Source organism: Magallana gigas, chromosome 2 (genome assembly GCF_963853765.1).
Source record: "Magallana gigas chromosome 2, xbMagGiga1.1, whole genome shotgun sequence".
NCBI classification, from domain to species: domain Eukaryota; kingdom Metazoa; phylum Mollusca; class Bivalvia; order Ostreida; family Ostreidae; genus Magallana; species Magallana gigas.
In genome coordinates, this window is record NC_088854.1 from 31,019,984 (window position 1) to 31,044,025 (window position 24,042).

General features: G+C 32.6%; 2 protein-coding genes across 3 annotated transcripts; one reads left to right on the plus strand and one right to left on the minus strand.

Annotated features, from left to right (window-relative positions):
* The first annotated feature begins 6,451 nt into the window (after positions 1–6,451).
* LOC105338428 (neutral amino acid uniporter 4) lies at positions 6,452–22,284 on the plus strand. Of its 2 annotated transcripts, none has more exons than XM_034446296.2 (11): positions 6,452–6,637; positions 6,861–6,935; positions 8,702–8,837; positions 10,200–10,290; positions 10,526–10,620; positions 11,404–11,496; positions 18,556–18,640; positions 19,512–19,793; positions 20,230–20,408; positions 20,819–20,991; positions 21,390–22,284. In XM_034446296.2, the coding sequence occupies exons 3-11, from the start codon at positions 8,707–8,709 to the stop codon at positions 21,626–21,628; spliced, it is 1,368 nt and encodes a 455-aa protein (XP_034302187.2). In that variant the 5' UTR covers positions 6,452–6,637; positions 6,861–6,935; positions 8,702–8,706; the 3' UTR covers positions 21,629–22,284. The 2 variants fall into 2 exon arrangements, with proteins under 2 accessions (XP_034302187.2, XP_034302188.2); XM_034446297.2 differs by having other exon boundaries at positions 8,705–8,837.
* LOC117686576 (uncharacterized) lies at positions 13,255–16,857 on the minus strand. The gene is made up of 5 exons (XM_066074324.1): positions 16,584–16,857; positions 15,202–15,979; positions 14,540–15,088; positions 13,864–14,104; positions 13,255–13,748 (listed from the first exon to the last, which is right to left on the minus strand). The coding sequence occupies exons 2-5, from the start codon at positions 15,976–15,978 to the stop codon at positions 13,255–13,257; spliced, it is 2,061 nt and encodes a 686-aa protein (XP_065930396.1). The 5' UTR covers position 15,979; positions 16,584–16,857.
* Positions 22,285–24,042: the final 1,758 nt, after the last annotated feature.

Genomic DNA, 24,042 nt, shown 5'->3' on the forward strand with positions numbered 1-24,042 from the left:
TCTTTGCTCAGAGCTTAATGCAAAGAGGTTATATAATAGAATCTGGGAGAATATTTAAAGCTCAAAGTGTATTTGCTAAAACAATGATTGTGCCAGACTCTAAACTATTGACTATGTGCCGAGCCTTAAGAAAGCGCTGGAAATATATTCGCAGTAATGTTAATAAACATGTATTGGAAAATTGATTATTTTGGCAAATAAAAGATATATTTTATTGAGTAAATGTGTGGTATCTTTAATTTTTATGTTAAAAAAACAAAACATGAACACTTTATCTGGATACTTTGTATTGTCTCCACAATTTACAGTTGATCATTAGTATCTTGAAAATACTATAAAATACATTTCAATTAAAGTACCAGGGACAATCAGTTAGTATTTTAGTATTTGTTATAAATATAAATCATTGAACATGTATCTGATAAGTTTATATTAAGTTTATATAATAAGAAATTGAAATTTCTTTTCTGCAAGTGTGAATTCGTTGAAAGTGTGCCCACTGTAACCATGTTGTACTGTATATATATCAAACACTATAGAAATATTGGGTGAGTTTTATTTACCGGTAAACAAAAAAAATGTTTTCTTTGGTGATTTATGCAGGATATGAAGGTAGCGATATTGCAATTAAAGTATGTAAACCGTATAACAGGTTATAGGTAAATTTTTCTGCAATAATTGCTACCATCTGCACGAATCATTAAAAAAAAATCAGTACATTGTTCATATTTATATATTTTTTAGCAAATTATTTGATTGATTGTAAGAAGTAAGTCAAATTAATTAACTATTGTTGATATACAGCAGTGCATTAGATAAAAAAGAAGTGGCCAAATAGTCTTCTATGGGAATTTTAGTCTGACATCATCATGATTATTTCATGCAGTCCATAAATTTTTTTATGATGCTGAAGGACGTTTTAACTGAATATACCGGTAGATAGACTGGTTATCACGGAATCATGTAGATTTCAGTTTCTGTATACCTGTGATATGCAATTGATTTCCATAAAAATACTTAGTAGATGTAAATATAAATAACTGCGTGGTATATGTTTTTAATTAGTATTAATATCTTATACCCTGTTATTTTTACATCACAAGTAGCGGACATGTATGGTACATTTCTGTGAAGTACTACCGGTAATATAAAATCTATTGTGATCTGGTTAAAAAATGTCCATTATTGGTAAGTAAAGTAATAGATTTAATTTTATAAGCTCGCCAAGACCAAGTCAGGGGAGTTTATGCTATACACCCAATGTGAGCATTGTCATTTGGACCTGGTTAAAGTTTTTGTAAAAGTAGTTCCTTTATCTATATAACTTATTACTTGCGTATCTTTAGCAAACTTTTATATATGATGCATATGGGCATACCTATGGACTTACAGACTTGGATGCTGAATCTTGGCCATAAATTTCAGATAATCAATGAGGTTAAGGTTTTTAGAGCAGCCAGGTTTATGTTTTTAGAGAGGATGCTCTTTAATGACTAAATCTAAGTTATTTTTTTGATTTTATCATTACCAAACATGGATAGATTCATCTTAATGTGATACTGATGCACTCAGCAGGCTTGGATGCTGAATTTGAGCAATAAGTTTTGATGCTGGACGAAGTTTATGTTTTTGAAACAGTTGCCCTATCTATGGCATTGCCTTATCTAAATTATTATTTGTTTTACATCGGTCACTGTAACCCACTTTTCACTTATCATTTTTTAAATTTCGGATTCCAATTTTATTCTCTTTGTTACATTGATGCCTATGATTGGTCAGTTGATGCATCTTATAATTACCTCTAAGTAATTCCTATTGCATGAAGATATTTTAATGATAAATCTTGCCTATCAATGACATCCATTAAATTCATCCCAGCAGTCTCGCTTGATCATTTTACCATAGGAAATATGGGGCCCGTTTCTCAAAAAGGCCTACGTCCAGGCGTAAGCTTAGTCTGGACTAAATCAGGGACTAAACCTCAAAACCAGACTAAGTTGCGTTTCACAAAAAGGCGTGAACTTAGTCGGGACTAAATTTGGGTTTAAATCTACGCCTGCTAATGGGTAGGCGTAAGTCCTTAGTCTGTGCACAAAAATGGCGAGTGTTTTGTTTCTAAGGCAAAATATACAGATAATTTTATTTTTTGGTTTGTTTTATGTGTTATTTGTACATGTACGTATAACTTTATAAAATACCTATTGTTCGATAACTGTCTCTATTTCTAAATAAATTAAGATTAAATCAATTTGATAAATAATGGGCTCACCTTATTAAACGTATGTAATATACATTACTACTCGTAATGAAATTTACCTAAAGTGTGAAGAATGGGAATACCCCAATAAATGATATAAACACAATTATTAAAAAAATGCTTTATTTCTAAATTAAACATTTATTCCCCAAGATGTATATACGTACGAATAGATTATTGATTTTTTTTTATCAATTCTCAGTAAGCTTGAACTAGAATTTAATGTTTCTAATCAAATTTGAACCTGTGAAACGAAACTGATTTCAAAATTATGAATAGGAGCAACTCAAAACGTTTACATTTGTAATTTGTCCTTGTGTGTGGTTGTTTGTTCTTTACCTATACATGTATTACTGAAAACTTTACAACACGTATGCATTATCATTTTAATTTTTTTTTTTTGCTCCTAGTATCTTTACAAAACCGTATGAAAGCTACATGTATTTTGGAATGTTTATGAACTCGCATTTAGATACAATCAATTTTTGTTTGTTAAAATATTACTTAAAAATATGTTTAAGAAGCGTGCAGAGTGTGCATCAATTTTAGATCTGTTGACAAGCGTTTGTCAAGGTTATCGATTATTATAAAATTTCACATGCACACTTGAATTTTTGGAAATAAAATTCATTAATCTTATTAATTCTAGGATGAAGTGATCAATTGAGTTCATATTTAACATCGATGGTAATTCTTTTAAAAAAAAGTATGGGGCACATGTACTATCAATGATCTCCGTGCATACTCATATGCATTGTTTATTTGTACTCATTTAATTGAATTGATCGTTAATTACTTGAATTTGTTTCATCGCATTTAAGATGTACGTATATCAAGGGATTTTTCTTTATTTCGAAGTTGTCGACTTGCAATACAAAAGCGTTGTTTTAGCAGTTTTACAACAGTGTGCATTATTTACAAATTTAACTAGCTTGCATTTGTCATACTTATTATATAAACAATTGTATACACCCCCGTCACAATAACCCAAAGCAGATAGGGAAAAAAGTAAAACTCACATGCACTTATTCAAACCGCAAAGATGCAAAATGTCTTATCCTGAAGGGGATAGGGGATTTTTTTTTTAGATAAGGCATCTAAAAAAATCCCCTATCCCCTTCCGGATAAGACATTTTGTATTTTCCATTAAACCTGTAAAAACCTTTTATTTATAAAACTTTCTTTAAAAAGGAAGAAAGTAAAACTCGCATGCACTTGTTAAAATCGCAAAGATGCAAAATGTCTTATCCGGAAGGGGATAGGGGAATTTTTAGATGCCTTTTCCATTAAACTTGTAAAAACCTTTTATTTATAAACCTTTCTTTAAATAGGAAGGGTGTTCTTAGATAACTGCTTCTATATCTTTATTTTAATCAAGATACTGTATACAGGGTTATATTTCCGTCCTTCTACACTTGCAAACAGTTTCACTCGGTCGTGACTTCGCCAAGTCACAGCTGTTACCTAAGTTACTTAATATTAGATATTGAAAATCAACATAAATTTGCCCGCTGACAACGAGGGTGAAATGATTGAAAATTAAACAGGGCGAATTATTCCCTGTTTATGGATGGTGTATATTACTTTCAACCCCCCCCCCCCCCCCCGAAAAAAAACCAAACAATCGATCGATTTAAACCAAAAACAGGAAAGGGAGTTGGGGAGACCCCGGCCTCAAATGTTGATAATTCCTGTCTTCTTAATTGTTGATATTAATATCTTTCAAAACTATTATCATTTGAATCGCAGAAAATCAAAAATCGTTTCCATGTCATTGTCTACATTCTTTCAATATTGGAACAGAAGATGGACAAGGTCATGTAATATTATTTATACAGTAGATATTTTCGATTTCAGTTGGTTGCTGTTATACTCATGGTCACATTATTTTCTATAAATGATATAGTGAATTGATAAAAAAGAATCAAGCCTTATCCCAGCATCTGAAAATGTCTAAAGATCTACAGTGTCTATGAAGCATACTTCTCATTCTGCACACGTATTGGGGCATATCCACTGTACCTTGTCCATGTATTCTATAAATATTTGAAGTTTACACGAACATTGAAGTTAATTTCTATGTATTGTTTCGTTCAATCAATATGTAAGATTGTGCCTCAATATCATCTACAATGCATTTAATTGTCACATATTTGGTTTCTGAAACCTCTTATATATGCCGCTTTCATATCAACTGTTTTTCTCTAAAATTTCATTATGTTAAGAAGTGTATAGGCATTTGTTCTACTTTTATTAATATAAAATGTCATGAACAGCTTGAACTATGCACATTCAGTGGTAAAGTATAACATGCGTACTTTCGGGTACTACATGTACTATGAATTGGAAAACTGATCCACCACATATAATCATAGCCTCAAAGCAAAACAAAATACGATATGCGCATGCTTAGTACTCAGCGGAGATGTCTAAGTTTTTCGATATTTAAACCCTAACTTACGCCTTTTTCAGAAACGCAACTTAGACCCGACTAAATATTGGCGTAACTTTGTTAGTCGGACTAACTTCAGCCCAGATTTACGCCTTTTTCAGAAACGGGCCCCAGATGTCTAAATATATTTTTCAATAACCTCTTTTTAAATATGGTTTTATGAATGAATATATGAGAGATTTAGTGAGTTTACAATATTTTAAAGAGTTTTAAATGTTCAAAAAAATTGATACAAGAACTGTTGTTCATGTAGGCAATATGACTTATATGGGCCTCTTGTTAGCTCACCTTAGCTGAAAGCTCAAGTAAGCTTTTCTGATCACTTTTTTTCTGATGTCCTTCTGTCTGTCTTTTTACATTTTTGACTTTTTCTCCAGAACCACTTGGCCAATTTCAGCCAAACTTGGCACAAAGCATTATTGGGTTAAGAGATTTCAAGTATGTTAAAATGAAGGGTCAATCCCTCTTTCAAGAGGAGATAATTAGGATTTTTTGAAATTTTAAAAATATTTTTCAAATTTTTTTCTCAAAAACCATTTGGCCAGAAAAGCTGAAACTTGTGTGAAAGCATCCTCAGATAGTGTAGAATCAAGTTTGTTCAAATCATGGTCCCCGGGGATAAGATGGGGCCACATGGGACTGAAAGTTTTACTCAGGAATTAATATATAGAGTTAATCTTTAAAAATCTTCCTCTCAAAATTAATTTGGACAGAAAAGCTAAAAATTGTGCGGAAGCATTCTCAGATAGATTAGATTCAAGTTTATTAAAATCATGATCCCTGGGGTTTGGGGGAGCAAATGGGGAGGGGTTAAATTTTTACATAGGAATACATATAGAGAAAATTTATTTTCTTAAAAAGCATTTTCTTAGAAAAGATGTAACTTTAGTGAAAGCAAGCTTACATAGTGTAGATTCAAATTCGTCAGAATCATATTTTTCAGGAATAGGTTGGGGCCACATTGATGGAGGGGAGGGGGGTGTCCAATTTTACAAAGGAAAACATTTTAAATTCACAAAAACTCAAATGTTATAATATATGGTTTTACTTATATGCAAGTATTTTGATATATTGTTGATTCTTAAAATTGTTTAGACTGGCCCCTAGACAATTCTTGGGTGTCTTAAGTTTCATGTAGGTTTATATCCTATCTGATTTAGATCTCCTTGAGAAGTGTAATGCTCAATATGTGAAATGACTATAAAATCTTCCTGTGACAAAAAGGGCTCAATGATAAACAGAATAATCCGGGAAAAAAATTGATTTTTTTTTTTCAGGATCTCTTGTACTATATTGTCCAGATATTTTGTACATGACTCCGTAGAGCTGATTTTATTATGTCTATTGTAGTACTTGGGGCTATATGGTCCGTGGATATCGGCCTGGGTAGGTCAGTGGTAGAGCTCCTGACTAGAGTTGCAGGGGTCCCGGGTTCGATTCCCGGTCCAGCCATATGTTTTCGTTGTATTTATATACTCATTCCTCCTTTCCTACTACACGATTAATGCTTAGGTGAGCAATGTGGCCCATGGGCCTTTTGTTTTATAGACCATTTTCATCGTTACACACAACAAACACGATATTACATATAGGTTTGTGCCTTTATAATCTGGTTTTGCTATATTATTTATGTCTCTTTCCAAAATTTCTCTACTTTTGATTAAAAGCGGTAACTTCTCAACCGAAGGTCATATTGATCGGGATCGGAATTCTGTCAATCTTATATTACTTGCCCTAGTGTGGAAACGATCATTCGCTGATTCATACATAAGATGATAAGTCCATAGTATCATAGCACTGTGCACATGTATTGTACAGTGTTTTTAGTGCTAGTGAACGATACATACCAGATAAATCCTGTGTGAAGCAGGTTATGTTCGTTCAGACCAAAATGTAAAATTAAAAGCTGATAAAGAGAAAATAGGAGGGTAAGCTATACTATTACACAGTAGCTAGTCAATGGTCAATGGTCAAAGAAACACTTTCAAATAAATTTAAGTGTTTTATTTTTTCATTGCAAATTGTTTTTGTGATATACTTCATTTGAAGTTATTTCCTCCCGAGCAAACTTGAGTGGCTGATGCATAACGTTAGCATCAAGTGTCTGCACTATACGTGGGATGTATCCTTGAATCTTTAGTCTTTTTTTAGGTTGTCATGTGACACAGTTTATCCCTTGATATCTGTATGGATTATTTTGGACGCCGTGGTTAATCTTCAAAGTCGGTAAGACATCATCCTATCATATCCTGTGTGCTGTAAAGTAATTATTAAATTAATTCAAAATAATTTTTTATAGTTTCATCCAAAACCTGATCATTGGTAACATGTTACACAAATATATACAAATATCAACCAGTACATATTAGGTAAGGGTGAATATATATAGATACATAGAAGTATATTAATACAAAAATGTGACCATTATTAAAATACGTTGTAAATGATAGACATCTTTTTGATGATGGTTGCATGTTCAACCTCTTATCTTTTTGATAATGCTTGTCATGCTTATAGCATCTTTACATTTTATTCTTGGTCTTAATAAAATTATATTTTCAAAGTACTAGTCATGTCTAGAACCTAATGATATTTATTGAATCCATGTGAATAATCTTATCAACACATGCAACTATCGACATATAATCCTATATTAATTTGTTATCATTTTTAATTAATATGTAAACGGTGTGACCGTTGGACCGAGCGCAGATTTAACACAGTGCAGTTTGATTTTTGTATAATAAAATCTATTTAAAATGCACACAGTAGGATCCGCTAGCATTTTTGCCTACTCAAATCATTCGTCAAAGTTAAACTAAACGTCACGTGCTCAGTCTACATTATGACGTCATATTTCAGACGTAAACGTCTTCGGAAATAGCTGAAGAGACTTACGTGATTCCGATTTTTTTTTATTTCGTCTTTCATTGTTCATCAATTTAATTTATATGAATGCCAATGTAATAAAATTGAATACTTTATTCAGAATCTTAAAGATCAGTTCCTTGACGTTAATGTTTTTATTTTCAATCTGATAATTTGACAAGACATACATTGAACAAGTCGTGTTTCTTGATTGAAGCACTATTGAAACTTATCTGGTTTCCTTTTTAATTTCTTTTAATTCAAATTACCTTCTATTGAAACACTGGAACTTATTAAATCGAGTTTAGGGGCAATAAACATCGATAAGTACCAGTCAATCAATGATCGAACTAACTTTTTAAAAACAAAATGGCTGCCAATATGGTGGCGCCCAGGGCTGGAAGAAAAATTTTTTGGCCTTAGTACCCCTGATTCAACTTTCATTTTTCACTGATTTTCTTATATATACGTGTTACCATTGATCCTCGCTTCGCGAGGCGGGCTTCGCCCGCCTCTCGCTGCGCTCGGTATTAATTTTGTTCTCTGGTGATATAAAACATAAAAGGAGCATGGTCAAGATTTTGGTCAAAATTTATTTTTATTTATTTCTTGTTGACAAATTACATGTACAATGCATTTCTAATGATCAACCAAAAATTTGAGTATCAGTTTTAAATTTGTAAGCAAGATACAGAGCCCAAAATTCTTAATGTAAAGAAGGCTTATAGCATGTTTTTGTTTACATTGTTACAATATACAGGTAAAACTAATTTTCTATCTTCTGTTTCACTCATTTTGAACATGATAATTGATGAATAAAAACAGTTCCTAGCAATTTTATTACAGGGTATTCATTTTAGAACTAAACCTGGAGTTTTCTGTTCAACATGGAAAATGTAAACAAAAACATGCCCTGAGCTTTGTTTAAATAAAAAAGAATTGTGAGCTTATAATGCAACAAATTTTGGTTTTATGCCTTTCTGAAGCATTATAAACATTGAAACGAAAAAAAGAATTTTGACCAAGATTGTGATCATGCCCTTTTGGTTTGGTTCCTGATATCGAGAATTTCAAGTATTCACCTTGTAACTAATAGATAATGTTCACATTTCTCTGCTCACTAGAAGTCATGGGTGCAAGAGGGGATGTCAAGGTCACCAGAAAACTTCTCTCATCAACCACCAGTTATGAGGACAGTGGAGCACATACTGATGTTATTCTACAACAGAGTGAGGACTTCACTGAAGAAAATAGGACATCGTTAGTATTTGTATATTAAAAAAAACAGCTACAGCCTTCGGTGTTAAATATTCACATTAAATATCATACCGTATAACGGGTAATTTTTACTGCTGTAATTTTTTACGAATTTGTCATAAAATAGGGTGATTTGAATTTTTACGCGTTATTTTTTTACGAATTGGACATGTCCGTAAAAATTAAAATCATCTGTGGTAAAAGGGGGGAAATTTTACCGTGACTTTGTAACAGTTAACACACATGCAAATCAGAAAATCGTTTTCCTGTTAACGATTCCTTATATTTATGATTGTGTTTATACTAGGGATGTCAAATCGGTCAATTTTTAGTACTAGGTTACTCGAACGTTTTTCCGATAGGGTACCCAGCATTTTAGGTCTGTTCAATTTCTCTACTGTGTGCTATCTAATTTATATAATAGACTATATAAACGATGATGTTCAGTGAAAACAAATCATTAAGTAAGCCAAAAATAAGGGTAGAAGACAGCCAAAGGTGAGAAAAGCTAGGTAACAGGTGCTTGGTCACGATAATTACTATATAAACACTACCACAGGCGATAACGGTCATTTAGCATATTTAGAGGCGTAGGAAATCCTAATTACTCTATGTACAAGTGCAATGGACATTTTAAGCTTTAAAACCGATGTTTTAATGCATTATTAAATAAACTTAGAAATATTAAAAAATATCATCCAAGTAACTGAGTACCGATTTTAGTATTCGATACTCGGACGATCGATCGAGTACCCGGTTAACCGGGTACTCGTTGACATCCTTACTTTATACATTCAACTTTATTTCATATGTGATATACACTTTAATTATTCCTATTTATCTGGGTATCATCATTGATGTACACCATGTGCTCTTCTCAGTTCGATTTGCCGGGAAAAAAAGAAAGACAACTCCATTTCAAAAAAAATTTCTGTCTCTTTCTTTCTCTTCCAACCAAAAAAGACAACTAGCTACTAAAGTGGCATAATTATAATACGTAGTTTTTAAAAATACTCAAGACTGAATGAAAGATCTGAACTGTTATCACCACGTGACAAAAAACGCTCAAATATACCTACATGTACAGCCGTCAGGGACTGAGCTGAAGGTCATGAACATTACTCTCATATGTACGATGTAGAAATTTACGTGCGGTGTTTTTTTACTTCTGTGAAAATTTACGCGTTTAATTTTTACGGATTTATAAAACTCGTAAAAATTAGTAAAAATTAGCAGCACGTAAAAAATACCCGTTATACGGTATTTATAAACCATTGGTTCCAAAGATGTTATGATTTTTAGATTAGTTATTCTGTCAATTTACTAATTTTAGGCCAAATACATTGTACTTTTGTATATTCTTAGCTCCTGTAAAACTCTGATGAATTTACTGAAAGGGAACATTGGTCCAGGAATCCTGGCTCTTCCAATAGCATTCAAATATGCAGGATTATGGGTAATATATTCATTGTTGTTAATTGTTGCATGATCCTTTTCAATAGAAAAAAATCCATGTACCACAGATTTGCATGACCCATTCTATACAAATTTGAGAGGAAGAACAGTTAAAAGTTACATGAACAAGATTCTTATTATACCCCATGCTATACTCATTTAAAAACTCATTATAATCAAGTAATGTTATAAAATTTGATGTTTGTATTACTATATGATTGTGACATTTGTTGCAGGCTGGTGCCGTAGGCTTGTTTATGCTGGGGTATATCTCTCTTCATTGTCAACATATGCTGATGACATGCAGTAACATTCTGAAAGAAAGACCTATGTGAGCGTTCTTCTTAATCTTCATGTTTTAAACTTTGAATATTATATAATGTGCAAATAATTTTTTATTAAGTTGATTTTTACATATGAAGTACCGGTATATAAAGGATAAGTCTAGCTACCAAATGTTAAACTTTTAAAGAAGGAGTCATTTGAACAAGACCTTGAAATTTTAGTTGCACATATCAGTAACTAATCTACCGGTACAGTTTATCTGGTAATTTTCATGATGATCTAATTTTCGCCTTTTTTGTGATCTCTTTCAAATTTATACGCAGAAATTATATCTTGTATAATTTTCTATAAGTACATGTACTTTAAAAGTCGCAAAAATGAACAGACGAGATTTAAAATGTTACATATTTCCCCATTTTCGCAAATTTTGTGACATGCGAAAAAAAACCTGGATATATGGTATTTCTTCCACCAAAACAAGATAAAAATTGGTTTCGAGTGAAATATGCATAGATTGTGCAGTCTTAGCTCAAAAGCCAGATAAATCAGAGTCATGGCTTAGTGACCGGCAATGAAATAGACAGGTCTACATCATATTGCTGTTTGATACAACAACCCAAAGTCCAAGTTCTTGTTAAAATAAATCTATATGGTATACAGGGGCAAGGATCTGTGTGCTCTCTGAAATGTTCCAACTGGTGACAGACATGAGCTTATTCTATGTGAGAGAGCAATCATTGTCATATTTTTAATTGATTTGTAATTTTTTATTATAAATTTTAGTGAAATATTAATGTGGAAATATTAATGCATTTATGAATACATGTAGATCCATGGGTGAGCGATTGGGGTATGCAGGAGTTGTGGAGAACTGTCTGGCCACTGGACCAATCTTCTTTCGGAAATTTCAAAATGCAGGAAGGTGAGGTCAAAGGCCTTTTGTTTGGGGTTTTTTTTTCTTTAACAAGAAATGTTTTAAATTGAAGGAAATTTTGTATGAATGGAAAAGTTTTAGAAAAATGTTTAAATCAGGAAAGAACAAGGTACGCTTAGGGTCATATTTGGCCTATTTTCAGAGGTTAACAAATTTTGGTCCAAATACTCTCTAGGACATGGGCTTTCTATATATAGTAATATTATCTTTGTATCACTAATAGTTTTTGAGATACCCGGAAAGAAAGATGACTTGCAAAATTATGACGTTATTTAACGTTAATGCCCTTAGTGGCAATAAAATTCGCTTTCTTCTCAAATATTCAACGAAATAAATTAAATTAAAAACTTTTTAATAAATTGATACCTGGGTGCACATTACACAATTGTGGAGTTTTTACTACAATATAAAACTGTACATGTTTTCATTTGGCTACCTAAGGAGTTAACTATTCACAGTCCAAAGTATGGGGGGGGGGGGGGTAAAAAAAGGACCATAATCAAGGGTTGTCAAATGATTCCTTTGACTTTTAAAAACTTGAAATAAATGTTGTTTTTTAATATTAATATGATTCAATGATTACATAACATTTGCTTGCAAATAATGCAATTTCCTTAGTTGTTAATGTCTGCTGAAGTCCTCATCAAATCCATGGCGCATTTTACAAGATAGTACATGTAACCTAGGACACATCAATGTACTTTATATGATGAGTTGGCTTATATTTGCATTGATAATAGTATCCCATGAACAGTTCTGTATTTGTATCAAAGACCTTATATATATATATTTATTCTTAAATTAAAAAGAGAAACACTTATATGTATAACACATCATATTTGACCTTTATGCACTTAAATACAAAGTTTCCTATTACTTTTTTAACATTCGTCAATAATAATATTCAATGAAAGCTGGTGTGAAGTATTGGTTTAAATTATTACATGCAATGATTTTAACCACAATAAAACAAAACTAAAATAAAATGATAGTGGTCTGGACTCCATGGAGGTTTAATTAAAATATTTTTTTCAAAGTATAACACATTGTTCATTTTTACAGTTTGATCTCAAATACAGTGGTACAATGCCCCAAAATAGGCAATATTGATATGAATTGCTTTGAAAATGTTTAACTTTAAAATATTTTTAATTTTATAGTAAAGATATGCTATGTATTTATGAGAGTAGTATACTTTACAAGTTAAAAGATAAACAAGCATATAAATAGAGGGGTAAAAGAAAATGAGGTTATCCCTATACATGTATTTCATTTCAATGAGACACAATTATGAACAAAATGTATACAGCGTTTGAACAATATTTGTTGTATACATACAATATCAATTATTGAAAAGCACATCCATTATACTTTATACAGCTAGAAATCAAAGAGCATGTCATTACTAAATAAGCCTCTAGACAATGTGATTCTGACATTCTTATTTTACACATATATGGTTTTATATAATGGTTGTCAATATTCATACAATAAATCATTTGATATTGCAACTTTGTCATAAATTGATTTGCTTATAATCTTAAATTGCAATCAAAATAATTGTACAAATAAATCAATCAACAATATACTTGCATTTAGGTATGAACTCAAAACAGCAATATACACATTCAGGTACTTTGTAATCATCACTAATTTTTACAGATATCATACACTAAATTTCAGAAAAATTCTCCTACCAAACATGTTTTGTTGACTGATTTATTGACTGATGAGTCACTTTGAAATTCACTCCTCTTCTGTTATGGAACATCTTTCTTCATTTTCTTCCTCACTTTCTGATTCATCAATTGGGAGTGCAGCAGCATCCTCAACAGAACTACACCAATCGCGCACACCACAGACACCACTTTCCTCATGACGAGCAAGACCCAAGAACCAAATCACACTGGTAATATGAGCACACATGCCCACAACTCTTGTACCAACTTTACATTTGCAAAACCAAGATTTGATACTGATATCATCATGTCTTATCCAGAGTAAGGATTTCTTTGCGGAAATGTGTCTACTTTGAATCTTGGCACACAGGATTCCATCAAAGTCATCACTGATGAAAATTTCATACCTTCCTTCCATAAAATGTTCATATGCATATGACTTTGCCAATCTTATTTGGTACACACCTAAGGTTAACTGGCGTATTTCCTCCTCTGTCAAATGAGGGAAGACTACATCATGGGAGTCTATCTTCTTCCATCTTATGCTCCGCTTCTCTAAACCTTAAACATATTATTTTCAAATAGAAGTTCAATTTATTCTCAACCAATTTTTATATTTGAAAATCCTGCCAAAACCTTGTGAGAAAACATAATCAAGATTCAAGATGATGCTCACCACTTGTCTCAACATAATCCTTTAACTCATTCACTCCGTTTGCAAGAAATCGCATTTTTGCAGCCATGGCAACATCTTCCTCCTCAATTCCAGTGCTCAAGTCTGGTCTAAACTTGTTGCAGATTGCACTTACTATGCGGACATAATCGCCAATATGTGGTATCTGTGTATTGGGGATGGTCCTGCTCAAATAATTCCATGTCTTGAGCCTGCCATTCACTGACTCGACAACCCATCTAAGCTGTAACACACAACACATACTATGAATATGCATATATAATACACATGCATGCAAATTAAATATACAGTAACACTCGGTTATAACGAAGTCGTAGGGGCAACAACTTCACACTGTTATATCCATTAATCGTAATATACGTATAACAATTTTTTTTAAAAAAATAAGTGCTGGGGACTCAAATAAAAACCTCGTTATATCCAAGAAATCCCTATATGTGTGTTTGAAATAAATATGAGTTTTACTGTAGTGCAATGTAACTAAAAGGAAAAGTTTGTTATATCTTAAGCTTTGGATTCACAACACATCTGTACTATATGATACAGTACTAAAACACATCAATAACATTTTAAGCTTAAAATTTTAAAAAGGTGACCTGCAACAACATAAACAAATTGAATCAGTATTATATTGTGGCATGTTATATTGTACAAGTACCTTGGTCACAAATCTGGTTGAATTGGCTTCTTCTGTTGAGTGTTGCTTTGAATGACGAGTCAGAAAGGATGGCATTTCAACATGTATCCCCAAGTCATCAAGCAAAGCTTCTGCGTCTCTGAAACCTCTGTCGACAATAAAAATATCGTCTTCTTCTACCCATTTCCTAATGTCCTCTACATTTGTCTGGATCATGTGACTTAAGATCTTTGCATCGGAATTTTTGGAATCTGCCAGATAGGGACCTAATACAGAAATTATATATCCAGAAGTTGATACAATCATCATCGGTTTAACTAATGGCCGGTGTTTGTGGGTGCTGTAGGAACGACGTGAGAAAGAAAAGTTTCCGCTTTTTTGGAGGTATACATAAGTCCCATCGAGTACAAGAATGACTGGATTATCTGACATGCTGCATAGAAGTTCCTTGGCAAGGGGACGAGTATGGTGATTAATGACATCCTCCCTTGATATGTGAGAGAACCCCAAATGCTTTGGCACAAAATCTTCCATCAAAGCATTTTTCGCAGATATAACAGCACGTCGAACCTGGAAATAGAAAACCCAGTTTCAATTAATGTACATTTAATCACGTACGAGTTTTTATTTTTTATGTATAATAAGAAATCTTAAATGTATTGTCTCACTTAACATGTCCATACCTGCCATTTTTTCATGCCAAATAAGGTTCCAAGTAGTTGATTACTTAAACCACATCTAAGTTTCGTCAACAATAATGCTACACATGTTCTAGTACTTCTGTTCTTGGATGATCTTAAGTTGGTCTCCACCAAGTACGTCATCAATTCATCAAACTGATCCTTTGTAACACCTGTTAGATTGTAGTAATCTTCATTTTGCATTCCATGTGGATCATCAAAATTCAGTCTCTTGTTCTGATTTTGGATTGCTACATCCCTGGTTTGTTTTAAAACTCCAACAATGGTGGTCCTGTTGACATTGGAGACAGAACTTGTTTGTTTCAACAGATGCAATGCCTCAGTGTTGAGATCTCCATCAGATATATGTTTAGGACAGCATCTAGAACCAGGTGGAACAAATGTTTCTTTTTGGATGAATACATTTACACGAGTATTTTCAGGAACAACAACAAGCTTTGGCCCTGGCTTTTTACATATTACACAGTTGGCATGACTTGTAGAAGTACTTGGGATGGACAGTGTTACTGAAGGAGGGCTCTTCATACTCTGCTTTGATAATGTTTTCTGTATTTTGTTTGGCTCAGGGCTGTTGCAAATAGAATCTCTTGTCGATTTTGTTTCACACATGTGACGACATTTCCTACACAGCATGCTGTCATCAGAAACATCCATACGGAGTCTTCTCTTGATGAAGTCTGCATGCTCCTTCTTTATCCTGTATCTGTCCTGTTGTGATGTTCTTTTGGAGCACAGCAAGCAGGGGTAGAACTTAGGCATTCTAAAAATATATTAAAAAGTCATTAATCACACACAATCACATTACTGTACAAGTATAATAATGCTACATGTATATGACAGATGTACATTTAATATCTGCAATGATGAAAGAACTTTCTGTAGAAATTTTTTAAAGAAATTCAATTTAATATCTTTAAGGTTCCTCCACACCCAGTGACCTGTACTTTTTAGAAGTGCATTACAACATGCAAATTCAACATATTGTTCTAGCTACCGGTACATGTAAAATATTGACCACTTCAAGTGTATTACTTGACAGTTCCAAAGGTTAGTCATCTGACTGCCAATCCTTTGGACCCCAAGATATTGGGTTCTAGTCCAACAGGAACTAATATTTTCATTGACTTGCGCAAAGTTTTTAAATTTCATATTTCCCCCCCAAAAATGATTTTTTCTTCCATTATATTAGAATAGACTTTATCTTTGCATTATGATTATACATTAGTTTATGTTGCTTTAATAACATTTATCAAGCTGGATGGAGAAACCTTAATACCGGTTTTTAAATAATATAAAATAAATGGTAAAATTATCAAGGATTGCAGGTATTAAATTATAACTGCTATTAAGTTATTTTATCGTACCTCTGTTTATTGCTATTTCTTCATCATCACTATGGAAATAAACTTAATCTGACCTCTGAACACTGGTAAAGTCACACAAACATGAACATCCGATTTCTGTAGAATGTAGAAAAATGTACAATTACTTACATGGCTTCAAACATCTGTTCATATTTATTAGCATTTACAGTTTCAGTTGAAATGTGATAATACTGTAATTATAGATTATGTGTGGCAAAAGTGAAGATAACTATTTTTTTGATTTTGTTTTTTTTATTCCATTCATATGAAAAATCCTGAGGATGAGCATGCATGCGATGGATTCAAATGATTAAAATTCTTCTTAAATAATTGTACAAATACCTTTTATATCAGAAAACTAACAGAAAGAAATCAGTTACATGTAACATTTACTACGTTATTGCTTTGCAATAGCATAAAACCCTTTAGAACCCAGTGTATTAAATAATCACCTGTTTTTTCGGTATAATAAACAATTTATTGCATAAACATTCAGGAGATACAAAGATTCATTCATCCAGGGAAAACCATATTTCCTTTGGGCATTGCCCTCGAGAAATATGATTTTCCCTGGATGAATAAATCTCTGTATCTTCCTCACAATCATGCGATAAATGTAGCATTAATATCGATAGTACGCATCTGTAGATTGTCATATTGCAAATTCTGGTCAAAGTTACATGTAATAGTCTTGATTTGGCTACTGCATATGTGGTTGGGCAGTTTCCCTTATGCCTAGCAGAAACATGCCACATATGCCTTAATACGTGCTTTCACACCTGATAGTTTTGCATGAATATATTCATAAATACACATCAAAAATAGCATCACTGGGCCTACAGAAAAAAAATATTTTTATCTTATTTCCAAAAGCAGATAGGCCTGTTACGTGAAAGCAGAGACGTTATTTATGTCTCTGGTGAAAGGGACATGCAAAATGACATATCTTTATACAGTGACAACTAGTTTGTTTGATTTTTATCCCCATCTCTACAACACACGCCAAAAAAATTAGCGGCGTCGGGTCAGGGTTGCAAGTCAGAGGAATCTCGGATTAACATGCATTTTGTTGCTTTCCTTGTTTTCATAAGATCGCCAATCAATCCTTACCTAATACAATCCCATAGTGGTACATCAGTTGTGTTGAATATGTCTACGTATCGATAATGAACATATTTCCGTCAATCACTGCACCGTCATTCATTCAATCTATTCATTGCGATTGTCGAACTTGTCGTCTGGTACGCTACGACAGAAACCGCCGAACGAAATTAAAAATTCCGAATTACAATGATTACGATTTTGCATTTATTTAATCAAATATATTTTTAAAATTTGGATTATTGCTACATTTGTACTTGAAATGCAGCAATTGTAGATCCCATGGTACATAATTTGGCGATTTTTCATTAAAAATATAAGCCACGGGACTTGTTCCGGAAATGACAAATGTTTAAATTTCACTATGAGCACAGCAAACGCGATTTACGAAATATGTTTTTTTCGACTAGTAATTGCAATAGCTTTGACATATACAAGTATTATCTATCGCGTTGCCTGTGCACATATCAAAATATTTACATACGTGTGTACAAATTCGTAGTTTTTTGCAAAAAAGTGAAATCCAGGTTAAGTTTGGAATTTATAATTCTGATATGTGACGTTTTGGCGCCATTTCCCATGCATGTTTCAAGCACGGGGGTTGTCCAGATTTAACTTCGAGGGGTGATGGCAGTTTAGCTGCTGCTTCATTTTTTATGATTTTCATAGGCCAAAATAATATACTAAGTGTACCTTGTTCTTTAATATTTTCATCCGAGTACCTGTATAATTATTGAGGATCAAAGTAATACATCATGTATAATGAAGGAAGGAATAGTGTGGAGTATCTTTTGTACCTCTGATAAATATTTCCCTATTAATTTATGTGTAAATAAATTATTGTAGTTGAAAATATTATTGTTGTTTCCAGAGTGATGATCAATGTCTTCCTGATTGTGACACAGCTAGGGTTTTGTTGTGTTTATATTGTGTTTGTGGCCCAAAATTTTAGACAGGTAATTATGCTTGAATAGAGGACTTAGAAGTCTTCTTACCTTCTTTTGTGTATCTTGCGTGTGTATGAGACAATACACATTATATATATATATATATATATATACCGGTATATATATATATATATATATATATATATATATATATATATATATATATATATATATATATATATATATATATATATATATATATATATATATATATATATATATATATATATATAAATTCTGATTGTTCTGTTTCTCCTTGTCTTTTCAATTTCAAATTCTTAATGAAGCAACCTGTAATTTCTATCTTTTCATTAAAATGTATCCTTTGTACAAATTTCAGGGCATGAACTAAATGGTTGATATTTTTACATGCACTCACATTTCATAATTTGTCATAACACTCTACACATTCCAGCAATTTTGTGTCTGATGTATCCATTTGTCAAGATCAATACTGTACCTGTGTTACATCCCATTTCACAATCCTGGAATGTGTTCAAATTTTATGCTTGTAAATGCTCCCAAAACCATATATTTGGTAAATTGATCAACTCCTCTCTTATCCATGCAGCCCCTTGTCCATCTTAATCCTGTCTAATTTGAAATGCCCATTTCTTTAATTTTCAGTCAACACCAATACAACTGTACATTTATTTTGTAATGATTTGAAGAAAAAAAATTAAAGAATACATATAGATTGCTTTCAATATATTGAATGTTAATCTTGTACCTTATAAATGATCATTAAAATTAGTAATTTCATGTCCTATATAATATCAAACATTTGACTATTAAATATTTTTTCCATATGCAAGTTATAGTAACCCTGAATTGTCTTGCCTGGATTTTATCACTTACAATCTTTTAACGTAAATTGAAGGTGTTACTGGGTAGCAACAAGGAGAATGGAGAGCTTGACCTGATCATCATGGGGATAGAGCTAATTGTCGTCATCATCTACTGCACCACAATACAGACTCTGCATGGACTCTCCTACTTCTCTTACGTCGCTAACTTCCTCAACTTTGCCGGCCTTATCTTTGTCTTGTACTACGTGGTCCAGGGTTCTCCGCCTCAGAGTGAAAGACCTGCGTTTTTGGGCTGGTACGACATGCCCATGTATTTTGGAACTGCTGTTTACGCTTTTGAGGGTATTGGTCTGGTAAGCACTTGTGTTCTTGGTTATTATGCATTGTACATGTACAGGAAGGTCTAACAGCATTTTAATGAAAAACAAAGAAAATTCATTCGCTCATACACTTTTACAATGATTGAACAATTAATTGCAGTGAAAATTCTCAGGTCAAATGTTCCAATATGATGCCTATTGATAGAATGCAAAATGTCATGAAAAATATTATGAGTAATGAAAGTGCAATAACTCTTTATAATCAAAGTTGTAAAAGAAATAGGAGGTTTGTTCACAAAGACTTGAGAAATGTAGCAAATAATCATAAAAAACAATTATTAAGATGAGCTTTATAATGCAGTAATTACTGGTAGCATATTTCCATGCTCATAAGAAAATCAAATCGAAGAGTCTGTATATCAACTTGTGATATTTGAGCGTCATTACCTGTAGATTGACTTGTTTACAGGTGATGCCATTGAAGAACAAGGCAGCTGATGAGTGGGACTTCAGCAGGAGGTGCGGACTCCTGTCCCTGGGGATGACCATTGTCATAGCTCTCTACATTGCCATTGGGTTTCTGGGATACTTGAAATATGGAGACCATGTATTAGGGAGCATCACTCTTAATTTGCCTGCAGTAGATATGTAAGGAACGAGGATGTTTTATTTTCAGGGATTTCATATACAAGTTGATTAGTTTGAATTTTTTGGTTTTCCTGGAGTGTACATTTTAATTGTAATGATATGGTTGTTAATACCTGGTAATGTCCCAAAAACATTTTCACAGAAAATTTGGCTGGAATGATATTGGAACTAGAGCTTTCACCTTCCACGTATCATAGCCAGACCTGAATCTTGCCGAGACTGATAATGTGTTTTTATATACATGTACATAGCATGATTTTTAAAAATGATATTCAAGTGAAACATCTATGATTTGTGTTATAAAGATGTTTATACATAACCCATAATTTTTATGTTAACCTTTGTCAAAAGCTTTGTACATGTACATTCAGGGAATTCAACAATGTTTTTTTTTTTATTTTTCGTTGTAGGTTATCACGGTTGACCAAGATAACCTTCGTTGTGTCTGTGTTTGTCACCTATGGACTTCAATTTTATGTTCCTGTTAATATACTGTGGCCAAAAATAGAACACAGACTCTCAAGCCCTAGAGCCAAATCTGTCGGCAATGTCGTCTTTCGAATTTTGCTTATTTTATTTACAGGTGAGTACCTTTTACATAGGTATATGTATGGTATGTATGTTTTGTTTAACTTCTTATAGGCTTAATGTCAGTGCAAACTGAGTTTGGATCTCAGTAGGAAAAGGAGTGAAGAAGTGAGCATTTATTGATTATAAATACAGTGAAGTTATGAATGATTATCATTTAAACAAAACTTTTGTCTTTCTTTGTTTCAAAAGTTTTGTCAAGTAAGTGAAGCAAGCCTAAATTATATATCAGGTACAGGAACAAACGAAATATTTGAGGGGAAACAAATTTAAAAGAAGATTTATTTTTGGCACAAATTTATTGAGAAGGTGATTCTTTCTTTGTTTTTATTTTGAATGTCCAATGTTAAAAAAATTCAAGAAAATATGAATACAGTTATTGTCTGTTTGTAGGTGCAATAGCCATGGTGATTCCACATCTGGACTTACTGATAGCTCTGATTGGTGCACTGGCCAGCAGTTCGCTGGCTCTGATATTTCCACCCATCATTGAACTGTTAACATTATCGACAGAGGGCAATCGCCCCTCCGTGTTAATCATTGTGAAGGATGTGGCCATTATGTTGTTGGGACTTCTAGGTTGTATCACCGGAACGTATGCCGCAATCCTAGGAATCGTAAACGTTTCATGACCTGCGAAATTATCAACTATTGTGACGAGGCATTCATTTTGTGTACCTAATCCAAGAATTTGATGTCATTGCAAATTTTCATGTTTATTGCACTGTACTTGTTGAAAACATGTTCATATATATACACTATATCCTAAATTTTTACATCAATTTGTATTTATTCACATCCGTTTATGGGTAATTCAGCTTCAAAAAGTGAATGATGATTTTAAGATCTAAAATTATTTGTATCTAACTGAATTTTTCATCAAAATTGTGAAACATTCTCATTTTCTGTACATGAGTACTCAGCTGAATCTCCAAAGCTTACTTAGAGGTCTTATTTACATTTTTGATGTAATGGATACGCAATTATTCCTTTTCTTATAAAATGATGCTGATTTATGTACAAAGTAAAATCCTTCTTTTAGCTTTCTTTGTGGTGAGTTTTCAGATACAATGAGTATAAAAAAACCATTTAATGCATTCAGTACTTTAATTTCTACATACATGTTTCTCATGAAAATGTTATTGTACTTGTATGTAGATATCTTCATACGATGTATGTATTCTTGCTTCAATAAAAAATTAAGTGCCTTGGTAAATTAACACCCACAGAACTAGTCATGATGTACACATGCACTGATTTCTGAATTGAGAAATTTGGAATGGGGCTGGGGGGGGGGGGGGGGGGAGAGAGAGCGGAAGCCAATGTTCACTTTTATGAAAGATAGAAAATTAATTTAAAACCTTGTCATTTCTTTTTACACGAACAATGGATATATAATTATCATTTTATTACTGTGATGTACTAAAGTAAAACATGGTTACAGAGAAAATTCAGAAAAGAAATCATGTTTACAGGAAAGTGAGTTTCATTCTCTCTAGTATTGATATGTATAGTGAGGTTATGGATATAACAATTTAACAAATAACATTTATTTAATTACAAAATTGCTTGTCCCTAATTTTTCACTGTAAGCTTTTATTTTACTTTGGATTATTTCTTTTGTATGTTAAATTATTTGTTTTATATATACAGTTTGTCACATATGTCAAGTTAAAATCGTAAAATACCTAGGATATACATGTATGATGATATCTGTTAGTGCTTAACACCCTTTTCATTGGCAATTATGATAAATAATTAAACAGGTATGCATTTTGTAAACATATTAAAATTCAAAATGTGCATTTATCTGGAACATGATATGATTTTCTGCTTGTTGTTTAGCTGGTAATTATTTTTACATGTACATTATCAACTCAATTTTTTTTTCAATATGCAATAAATTCTTATGGATATTGTTTTTTATTTTGTTCAGTTTTTGATAATAGTAAATTAATAGCATAAAATAATTTTTATAGTGACTTTAATTAGTTTATGTATAGTTTTGTTAGTTCTTATGAAGTGACAGTGGTAAAACAAGCGTTGTACTTATAATGGTCGGGCTCGAAATTCAACGGAACCAAGATGTCTGCTTCCATAATCAAGCTCAAGTGCCGTAAAGCACGAACAAATTAACTTTTTTAAAAATAATCTACAGCAATGTCATGCTTTAAAAGTGATGTATGGGGTTCTTGGGTAAGTATGATTTAGTTTTCTTCCAATGAAAGTGAAAGACAAGTATATGCCATTCTTTAGAACGGAATAAATTTGCTCAAGCATGAAGGATAAGTGCACATTGAGTTCAATCGCCCAAGTACATTGTAGGTTATGAAAGCACATTCCAATGGGGAAAAATCTTCAGTTCAGTTCTGTCATACACACATTTTACAGGTGTTGCCTACAGTTGTGTTAAAAATAAATCATCTTTCTAATCTCGTGTCGGTGTGGAGGGGAACTGGAGCAGAAATTTAACTGATGTCCCTGTCATCAAACACTATTTCAAACTCGCAGAGATTTTGTCATGTTATAACCCACCAACACTCATAATAACTCATGTTGCTCTAAATCGTGAGAGGGTGACTTGGGCTTTATAGAACAATCCCATGATAATATAATCCTGCTGAGTTCTATGCTTTAAACAATATATTGACAAAAAATAAAAACAAAAGCACAAAATATTTTCTGGGGGAGTATTGTTAAATAAGTTGTAGTATGTATTAAAGCTGAATAGGACTCATAAAAGGTAGTCTGGCATATTTCTCTATCCTAGCTGCTTGCCCTACATCGTTTATGTAAGTGGCAGACCTCATAAAAGTTCAAAGTATTTCTGAATCATTAATTGTACAGTTTTCACCTGTGTGGATGCACAAGGTCAGCTTACATCATCGTGTTACTTATTGGTCACAATGAAATTATCAAATGCTACACACTTACATGTATTCCAAGCCAAGAGAAAAGTAACCTCAAATAAACCTCAAATAAACAGGTCAATGCAAATATTAATAACATACTGGCGTGCAACCATTTCTCGCCAAGTACCATTTCT